The sequence below is a fragment of the Chelonia mydas genome, chromosome 3, assembly GCF_015237465.2.
Source record: "Chelonia mydas isolate rCheMyd1 chromosome 3, rCheMyd1.pri.v2, whole genome shotgun sequence".
In the NCBI taxonomy this organism is placed as follows: Eukaryota; Metazoa; Chordata; order Testudines; family Cheloniidae; genus Chelonia; species Chelonia mydas.
Genome location: NC_057851.1, coordinates 153205683 through 153216543, shown reverse-complemented (window position 1 = coordinate 153216543; position 10861 = coordinate 153205683). Strand labels below are relative to the sequence as shown.

Genomic DNA, 10861 nt, shown 5'->3' with positions numbered 1-10861 from the left:
GTGGCACATTAAGAGGCCAAACATTTCTGTCCATTCCGACCATAACAGTTAACCTCTTGTCTGAGTTATTTGACTGGAGAAAGTCCATAAGGAAAAGCAGAACTCTTTTGAGTATAGAAGCAGAGAATTCAGAGAGTCTGAATGTCAGAGTAATCTGGACTGCACAGTTAAAGGGTGACTGCCTTCATCATGGTAGTGCTTATGATATCCTGGAGTTCAAGGTCAGATGAGTTGTAGAGCCTTTTTTACACTGAAATGTGGCTCTTGTTACATTAGTTAAATATACATTTTTTTTACTTTGTGGGACAGATGCAACCCTGGTCTCTGGCATAAGTGAGCACAACTTCCATTGATTTCAGGGGCTTCACTGACTGAATGTGGTGTTTTGTCTATAAGGAGGACTTGATGGATTATGAGACTGGCCTGGGCTACAAGACTTTCTCTGATGTAGATTGCTGGGACCAATCCAGCCCAGGCTGATAGTAAGTAAAGGCTATTATTCTCTAATGGCTCTTTGGTAGCCTAGAATAAATGATTTGGGTGATTTTGATCCAGTTGCTAGCAGACAAGTGTCCACGTCACAAAACCTGACACCAAAATTGGCTCCCTTTCTGGCCGTCACAGCAGACAGGCAAAGGACTGGGTGGACCATGGAGACTGATGAACGCTTCTCTCAAGTCTAGAATGAATCCTTCCAGGGCAGGGTTGAAGCACACTGGGGAGGCTCACCCTGCTACTAACAAGCTTTACCTGTCCCTTGGACATATAGAAGTCTTGAGGACTGCTAGTTTGTCACTTTTCACCAGCAAGTTATTCATATCTGAATGAAAGAGCAGTTGCTTGCAGATATAGCTATGGAGGGAAGGCCACCACCAAGTAAAGATTTCTTTGCAATATCTTGAAATGGGCTAAGTGCCGTTTTAATGAACTGTGTGTGGTAGTTTTTGGAACATAGTCTAGACTGGAGGGTGCTGTTACAGGAGGGTACTCGGGGCTAAAGTGGCAAACAAGTGTGATAGTGACCCTGTGTCCTCCTGCTTACTCATCCTTAGCAGTGAGGGAATTTCTCAAAGGAAGAACCTCAATGGAAAAAACTACTTAGGAACCAGTAACCTAGAGATTTACACTGCCATGTTGAAGAACTGGATTTGACAGTGGGACCCAGGTTCCTGTCCCAAGGAGAGGGTTTGCAGAACCATAGCAAAGGATATGGAGATTTTCTTTTCTTGGTCACCATTTTGAATTTGGCCCAGATCCTTAATGACCAAAAGTTTCTGTTAGGTGGTCTTTGTGAAATAAGCTTGATCGTTTCCCTTCAGTTCTTAGGAGCCGATTCTGGGCCCATTGAATTAAATGTCCAAATTCCCATTGACTTGCATGGTACTTTTTCTTAGTGGAAAAGCGTCATAGACAGCATTCCCAGAACTAATACTAATTGGCAGTCACAAGAGACAGGCCAAAGACTGAATGCAAATGCAACTCTGAGTCAGAATGTGAGGAGCTATCTTGACTAAAAATTAGGGATAAAATAGTGAATTGCCCCATCTTCCCCCCACAGGTCAGGGATGAGATCCATTGATGAGATGAGGGGAAGGGGGCAATTTACACAGCTGCTACATGTACTGTACCTGTTCTGTGGATAAAAAGAGGTTGTCAGTTTTCAAAGATGTAGGCCCAGCACTTACCTTGAACATTACATTCTGTGGGTTTACTTGAAAAATGTGTAACACTCAATTTGCTTTAAATTAAACAGAGAAGAATCAGAAAATATTAGAGATGGGGATCAAACCTGAAGCCCCAAACTGAGCACTTCTGAAATGTGGGGAAGTTTGTATATGGGCCTGAATATCACAGCTCCAGATCCATAGACCCAAACACCATATCCCGATATCATGTTGCACAGCTGCAGCCTGGGCCCACCTCTGTACAATACACATGATGCACAAACCACAGTTGGTGTTTTTCCTAACATGCAGAAACTGTCATATTAACATTTTCTCAAGCAGGAGCTGTTCAAACATGGGTCTGGTTATGACACAAAATAGTTGTGTACATGGAAATATAAATCTCAAAAAAATAAGGACACAAATCTTCACCCACACTCAGCAAATACACTTTCCTGCTGGGCACAACAAATCTGTTTGAAATGTCCATGTTGCTTAGGTTAAATCTGTACAATTAAGTCTAAGTCTTTCACACTTTCTCTTTTAGCCCATTAGATTTATTTACCAAAAGGCTTGTAAACATTGTGCAGATCTGCCCAGCCAACAAAGCAGCCATGTCTGAGAGCTGCTTTGGAATGAAACTAAAATCTTGCATTTATTGACCTCCCTCCCACCAACTGTTGACTTGTATTGAAACTGTCAGTCCCTCATATTTCATTCCTTGCAGCCACCTTAAATCCCCTGTCTGACATTTTAACTGCACCATGTAGGTTCCAATACACATTGCACAGAAAGAGCTATTATAAAATTCCTGACTTTTCTTGTTTGCATGACAAAGAGAGAATGGCAAATCCTGCAATTGGAGCAGATAATCACTATCCCGTGAAAAGCCTGCAATCCACATCCTTTTTTTTAAAGCTGAGCTTCAACTGTGTTTGCTCAATAATTTTATTTTACATGTTGAGCCTATAAATCTGCTTCCAATACACATTTGACAATGAAGAGTCTTCAACCTAATAGGCTGGACACCAGCCATGAGAGAAATCACTTTCTGATGAGAAGATTTTTGCTGCTGAAGGATCTACCCAGTAGCTTTCACTTTCCATAATAGTACTTTTTTGAATAGCTCTTACTAGTGACTACTGACATGAATAAGGACTGTGTGGGTTGCTAAGGTTCCAGGATCAGGCCCTCTGTCTGGTTCAAAGAAAAATCAGAATGCATGAACTATAACTATTTTACAACTGGTGACTCTTCTCACTCCCCAAACTTCTCCAAATTCAAGGTTATGAGTTCGTCACTGGAAATGATTTGTTGGGAAATCTGTGTCTTAGGGAAGATTTTGTCAGCTACAGTCTTGCCACTGTCTTTCATTCCGATGCAACTCATTGCCAATGCTATATCTGCCCATGCTACCATTATGTAACTCGGTGGCTCTCAGCCTTTCCAGACTACTGTACCCCTTTCAAGAATCTGATTTGTCTTGCGTACCGCCAAGTTTCACGTCACTTAAAAACGACTTGCTTACAAAGTCAGACATAAAAATACAAAAGTGTCACAGCACACTATTACTGAAACATTGCTTCCTTTCTCATTTTGACCATATCATTATAAAATAAATCAATTGAAATATAAATATTTCCCTTACGTTTCCGTGTATAATATATACAGTAGTCTAAACAAGTCATTGTCTGTATGAAATTGTAGTTTGTACTGACTTTGCTAGTGCTTTTTATGTAGCCTGTTAAACTAGACAAATAGCTAGATGAGTTGATGTATCCCCCTGGAAGATCTCTGCATACCCCCAAGGGTACACATACCCCTGCTTGAGAACCACTGATGTAATTCAAAAGGTTGCATCCCGATGTACCAGTGTTCAAAACAGTGTAGCATTTAAATTGTGATGTAGTGTGGAATGCCAGAAGGAATGCAGGAAGGAGCCCAATTCCTACAAACACACCTTACACTTACACTTGCAACATAACTCATGTAAGTAATCCCACTGAAGTCAGGAGGATCAGTATTGTCTTAATCTATATTTTGTAAACCACTGAGCACACTGATGGTGCTTAAATAAACTAATTAATTAGAGTATAATATCATACTTCATAAATAGAATCTAAACATCCCCAAATTTTGGTTTGGGAATCTGGCCATAGATCTGAATGTTATGGGTTATCCTATCCATTACAACATAATGGATAATGTAAATCTATAAAGAGAGCTGCTTATGAAAAGCCTTTGGAGACAATTTGGACAGTTACTTAAGTAAAGTAACCTTTACTAACCTTAACCTTTAGTTAGTAAAATAACTTTTTTCAAAAGATTCTGTTCGCTTCCTTCACCCTCTTACAGCAGTAGACTGTATGATGCTCAGGTTTATGTAAACTATAGATGGGCCAAAAGAGAGTGGTTTTATTTTAGTTTGACAGAACCTCAGCAGTTGGGTCCTCAAACCAGGCCCTATTCAGAGAGCCTCCCCTCCCCTCCAATCAAGGGGTTGGGTTACATTTTTTCAAGTTGGCCTTATCACTTTAGAAACAAGCAAAAACAGTGGAGGCTGGTGACATCTGAAGGTGGGTTCAACTTCAGACCCATCTACAATTAGAAGAAATGTCAATGTCATGTGACCTCCCTGTCTGGAAAGGATGAAACCTTAGAACTCACAAAAAATGTCAAGTTGCTCTAACATTTCATTGATCAGGATGCTATTTTTCAATTTCCTCCTCGTGGGGCTTGTTGTGAGGAATTAGACTTCCAGTTGTTTTGCGTGCAAACTCCAGGGAAGCAAATGATGTAGACGTTTCAAAGTTGAAAAGGTAACTTAAAAAACAACAACCTGGTTTACCAGGTTAGCTTTATTTCTCACTGACAGCCATCTGCTGTGAGAATTGATATTGCTGAAGCAATGCGATGGGTGAGGGGGACTGTTGGGCAGACAGTATCCCCCAAAAGCAGAGTTTGGTTTCTGACAGTTGCCAAAAGATAATCTATGTTTGTATAATGCAGCCTTTTTTAAAACATAAGCTATGTTTAAATCGACAAGAGATAAAATTGAGGATACTTTTCTAAAATGTAGAAACAGTACATTTTCAGAGTTCTCTAATTCAGAAATATCTTGCTTGGTTTACAAGGCATGCAGAAACTGTCATATTAACATTTTCTCAAGCAGGAGCTGTTCAAACATGGATCTGGTTATGACGCAAAATAGTTGTGTACATGGAAATATAAATCTCAAAAAACCATCAAAATGGTAGGATTTGTGATTCTTTACCACCGAGAATGGGCTTGGCACAGTCCACAAAGATAAAAGCAGTCCGTTCCCCAAAGGCCTTATGATTTAGAATTAAATATTCTTAATATCTGTATCGTTTTGAGACTGAACTTTCACCTGTCCCACTGATGAATTATGCTTCTTAAAGATATTCTGGGCCCAATTGTAGTTGTGAGCTCCTTATGGTAGGAACTGTGTCTTCTGGGGAGTTGTACTGTGGTGGTGTACATAAATGATAATTTCATACTCTGCAGAAATGTTCCTTTTGACCCAGACTGAGCATGAGACATTTCAGGCCATTAAGAGCTTTGGAGGCCAAAAGTGAAAAGGGAGCTAAAAAGAATGGAAACCCTCTTCCAATCTAAAATAACTGGAGACTATCCTAAATATTTCTTATATTTACTTCACAGCACATGAAGGTGTTAATATGTCTTGTTACTTCCAATGTGAGAGTATCCCTTTCAAGTCCTCCGCTTCACCTCCACTTGTGGAATTTGTTGTTCCAGTGGGACCGGACTTGCTATAAAAATCCAGCACATTAGGTCTCTTTCCCATTCAGGCAGCTTGGGAGCTTGAAGAGGCATCTCTGCCAAGGCCAGCCTCCCGGGAGAGTGATCTGTTCATCCATTCTGATAAGCTGTTTGGTGACTGACAGAGGATGAGTGTGAGACTTGGCTGGATGGTCTGTGTAGTCTGCCTAGCCACCACTGCCAGTGGATTAACCCAGAAAAAGCTCAAGGAGGCTTTGCTGGAGAAACTGGGGCTCTCTGAGGTTCCAAAACTTCAGAAGAGAGATCTAGTGAATCTAGTTATCCCAGATCACATAAGGAACAAATACATCTCTATGTTGAGGCGCCACAGAGTGAAGAGAAGAGCCTTGCCAAGTTTGGCTGGCATCCTGAGAGGAATCCCGGGCAATGCAGGTAACAATGCTAATATTATTACAATTAGTTTAGCAAAACCCCAGATCCAAACACCCACTGAATTTGGGGGAAGTTCAGATCCAGATATGCTTTCTGGATTCCTGACTTTCTGGATTCTAAATATATAATGGGCTGAACAAAAACCTTAGTGCCAACTTGCAAACTTGGGGGCATTTCAACTTGGATCTATTTCTGGGGCTGAACGTTACTAGGACCCTTCTCTATTTATTATTATGTGGATAAAATAGATGTGCATAAAGTAATGGTGGTTTAAAGACTAAAGCATAACATGGAGGTTTGCATGGTCATTACAACTGATATTGGAGCTGGTTGAAAAGTGGGTTTACTGCTATAGAAAATTTTGACAAAAATTTAAAAATCTTTTTAAATCAAACCTCCTCTCCTCCCCCCCCCCAACCGGTTTCTAGCTAAAAACTGCAAAAATGTCAGTTTTCAGTTTTTTGACAAAAAAATCAAAATGTTGTGAGGAAAGCAGGTACTTTCCATGCAAAATTTTGTTTAGCCAAAACTCAATTTTCAGTCAGAAAAAATTCCAACAGGAAAGTTCTGATTAGCCTTACATGAGATATTAGTGTTATTTGTACCCAAAATCTCAGCATGCTCAGCATTCCAAAGATTTACATTGTTTTCCAGGGCAGTTAGCAAAGGCCAGTTGTCTGTTTAAAACAGTCCAACAGCCTGTTTTCATACAGAGATCTGTAAAATAAATAAATGCCCAGCCATTGGTGGTTTTGAGTTCTGTGGGAAATAAAATACTTATTCCTTCCCATTATCCACCAGGTTACAGAGAGCCATGCAGAGGGAGATGATGAGGGCATTTACAAGGCATTGATTCAAATGTGCATTAGAAAAGACGTGTTTAGTACCTGTGTAGGGACTAAGTGGGCTGCTCTTTGGAGTATGAGATGAGTGTGTTGTGGTAATTAGGAATGAAAGGGAAGTGTTAGGGCTTTGCTTGTGTGGGATGGAAATGATGCTGAGCCAGGCTCTCCTTGTTGTTCCCAATGTATACAGATATTGCAGGAGAAGTTCTCTATTCTGATACCACACGCCAGAATCTGGTCTTCGACATGGAAGGGAGAATACCTGAAAACAGTGAAGTGACGATGGCTGAACTAAAACTTTTCAAAAAGCCCCTGAACAGAACGAACATGCCTACAACCAAGCAATCTCACCGGCCAGTCACTAATGCCAGAGTCAGTGTGTACTGGGTGCAGATCCAAGCTGATGGCACCAACAGGACTTCCCTGATTGATTCCAGGTAAGAAATTATCCTTTAATGTGGTTATAGCTGCATTTTAGGGACTTCGTTTTACTGGGCCTGATTCTGATGTCACCTACACTTGCCTAAATCAGGAGAAACTCCAATGAACCCAGTGGAGCTACACCTGTAAACAACTGGTGTGAGATCAGAATCAGGCCCACAGCCCTTGCTCTGGTACAATTCCTACCTAAGTAAAACTGCAGGCTCTGGCTTTGTATCCTCTTTTATTTCCATAATGAGTTTGTAAGAGCAAGGGCATCTTTATTTCTTACAAAGATTGCAATATTCATCTTGAAGTGACTGTATTTCTGTACTTTGAAAGCTATACATTATAATACAGTTAAAAAATTGCAATCTTAATAATTAGTTCTAGTCTCTTTCTCTGGCATAGCCTTCTGTCTCATTCACATCTCTCTCTCTCTCTCTCTCTCTCTTTCTCTCTCTCTCTGTTTCCTATTTTGAAAACACTGCTGGATTGCTGGCTTTTCTTCTTCTGAAGATTTCTTTCATTGGTCATTGACTATGCAAATTCCATACAGGGGCTGTGATTCTGCACCACTGAAGTCTATGAAAGCTTTGCAGTTGACTTCAGTGAGGGCAAGATCAGACACAAAAGCTATAAACCTCATTTCTGCATAGAACTTTATAGACGCAATTCATCTCTGGCAAAAACAGATGTAAATGACATTGTTTTTAAAGGGCTTTCACTTGTTTATGCCAAGGCTGAATACGGTCCTGTATTGTCAAAACTCTGTCAAATCCTAAGAAATTCTTTGATGTGAATGGATATAGTAGTTCTTTAGTTAGTACCTCAACATTTGCTATGTGAGTATATCTGTATCTCTCTTAAAAATAAGTATTATTATTTTTTATTTAAGTTTAATAATAGCTATCCATTAAGAATTATTGTACAGTCAGGGCACATGGCAAACTAGAGGGACTAAATTAATCTCTGGTGTAATACTGTTGTTGTAAACAGAGTTTTACCAGGCATTATCCGGCTGAGGACAGCTATGAGTTGCCGGTTCTATGCCTTCAGTTCCCTGAAATGGACTCTTTTTTTTGTCTCCACCTTGTCACACAGGTTGGTTCCAATAATGGAATCTGGTTGGAGGAATTTTGATGTGACCCAGGCTGTACATTACTGGCTAAAAGCCAAGAAGCAGGGACCAATGCTCCTGGAGATTTGGATTGAAGGAGAAAGGCTAGGTAGCTATGCCTCAGAAATGGCCAAGGTCGTGCGATTTACCTCTCAGGATCCTTTGGATAAAGCCCTGGGCAAACCCGAGTTGGTGCTTTATACCCTCAACCTGGAAGAATATGGGTATGTGTCAAATCCAAGGCTATGCTGTCTTTGGTATTTGGTTGCTAATTCATACTGAAGATAACATTTCAGGCCAGGCTTGGAAAGGCATGATTTAGTTGCAAAATTCCTAGAGTGGGTAGGTGAAAATGCAAGGAGGTCTTAAAGTTGCATACTGAGGTAAATAATGTGTCAAAATTAGAAATGAAATGAGCCACAAAGTTTGGATAAAGATCTGGTTCCAAACTTCCCTAAAATTTGGACTATTTGGACATGGGGTTTTAGTTAGGCCCATTCTAGAGCTAGGAACCAGCTGTGAAGTTCAGATCTAGATCCAAACTATCCCAAAGGGTTTTGATTAGGGTCTCTAGTTGTAATATATTTTACAAATAATCATTCAGATCATGGAAACATAGACATAGTAGAGGAGACAAAAATATCTGGGCTGGGATAGTATTGAATTTTTAGAGCCCGAGAACAGAAGGACTGATTCTCCACTGCCTTGAGTCATTTACACAGAGGCAAAGTAAGTTCAAGAGTTTGTAAAACTCTCCTGTTCTGATATGATAGCATTTTACACTTTGCAAAGTGTAAAGGACTGCACAAGGTGCATAGCAATGGAGACTTAGGCCCAAAGGACGCAGCTTTCCCAGTTAGAAAGAAATAACTGCAAATGGAATAGCTAGGAAGTTTCTTTACTTTAAAGCCTCTCCTCTCCTCAGATTTACTGAGCTCATTTCCATACTTAAATACTTGAACTAAGAATGGGTCTGAACCCTCACCTTGGATCTAAACATCCCTGAATTCTGGGGGCAGGCAGGGTGCTAATCCAGAGCCAAGCTTTGCACCTCAGGTCCTTCTCTGATGTTAATGACAAGGACTGCCCCTCCCCCCGAATCTTTCAACATGAGTCCTGATTTTCAGTCACAGAGACATTATTTCTTGGCTTTGCTTTTCGATAGGGGGCCTGGAGACTGCAAGGAGGAAAGTGTGACGAAGAAACCCATCTGCTGCCGGCAGGAACACTACATCAACTTCCGAGAGCTGACCTGGACTCAGTACTGGATTATTGAGCCTGCGGGGTACCAGGCCTACATCTGCATGGGGGGCTGTGTGCAGGCCAAGAGCCTCTTGCGCCACTTTGGCTATGGAGAAAGAACCTGTGCTGTGGTGGAGAGCTCCCCACTTCCCATGATGTACCTCGTCAAGAAGGGAAACTACACGGAAATTGAAGTGGCTGAATTTCCTAACATGATCGTAGAAAAATGTGGCTGCGTTATGGACAACATAGCAGTGGTGTAGAATAAAGACATATGGCGCAGGGCCTGGCTGCTCTTGCAAGGGGGAGGATTTCAGGAGCCCATTCCTCCCTTTGCCATCAACCCTAGATGCTGCAAAAGGGGTCATAGACATGGCTCAGCTCCCCTCCCTGCCCCTTCATGCCAGCTGGTTGTGGGGGCTGGTGCAAAGGGCTTTGCATATTGCACCCTGTAAAAGGGTTTGACAGTCGCTTGGAACTGCATTTGCCACGCTGAGGAATTGTGCTGCCTGTGTCCTCTGCTAGCAGCGTGACTCTGGCCATTGCACCCAGTGTGGTACCCACCGCTCATGCAGAAATGACCAATAAAGACAGTCCGTATATATACGCACGTATTTTGCTGCCCTATGTACTTGATAAATATGAAGCCTGGCTCTCTCCTTACACTGGTGTAACACCATTGACTTCAGAACCAGACTCATAGCGAACGCCTGCAGAGGAAAGCAGAAATAGCAGTGATGATTTCCAGCTGAAGAACTGTTGAACCAATCATTCTTAACCATGTGTTGAAATCTCATGCCCGGTAATTTTGTCTGCGTGTCAGTCCTGACCATAAAAACATACTTACCATGAATCACAGACCAAAAGCACTTAAATGTAAATACTTTACAACTCAAAGCTGTCTATTTCTCATCTTTGTGCCATAACTTTAGGGTCTGATCCTTCAATCCTAAAGTCAATGGGAATGCTGGGGGGTAAAGACTGCTCACATGATGAGTAAGGGTTTGCAGGATCAGGCCCTTATTTTTTCAAGTTGTATGCCACAATCATTCCAGAGTAGATTTTTTTTTCCTTCGGTCTTGTATATTTTGAAACACTAGGAAAACAATAAAAGTATAAAATTAAAATGTTGATGTCTTTTGTTGGTAACTATTACTAGCTAGGAGGGTGCTTTATTGTGGGAAAGATTACTGACAAATCTGAACTGATAAATCCACATTCATGTAAGATATACCTGTAATGACCAGACAAAATGTACATCTGGTAAATGAATATGCATATATCCTATATATTTCTGTATGAGCCAGATTCTGCTTTCAGTTACAAATCTGGAGTAACTCCATTGAATTTAATGGAATTATTCCAGATTGACC

General features: G+C 41.0%; 1 protein-coding gene across 1 annotated transcript; it reads left to right on the top strand.

The window, feature by feature from the left end:
• Positions 1–410: 410 nt before the first annotated feature.
• LOC102933989 (left-right determination factor 2) lies at positions 411–10595 on the top strand. Its single transcript, XM_007071708.3, has 5 exons — positions 411–482; positions 5349–5861; positions 6897–7143; positions 8231–8470; positions 9412–10595. The coding sequence occupies exons 2-5, from the start codon at positions 5597–5599 to the stop codon at positions 9749–9751; spliced, it is 1092 nt and encodes a 363-aa protein (XP_007071770.2). The 5' UTR covers positions 411–482; positions 5349–5596; the 3' UTR covers positions 9752–10595.
• The last annotated feature ends 266 nt before the right edge of the window (positions 10596–10861 follow it).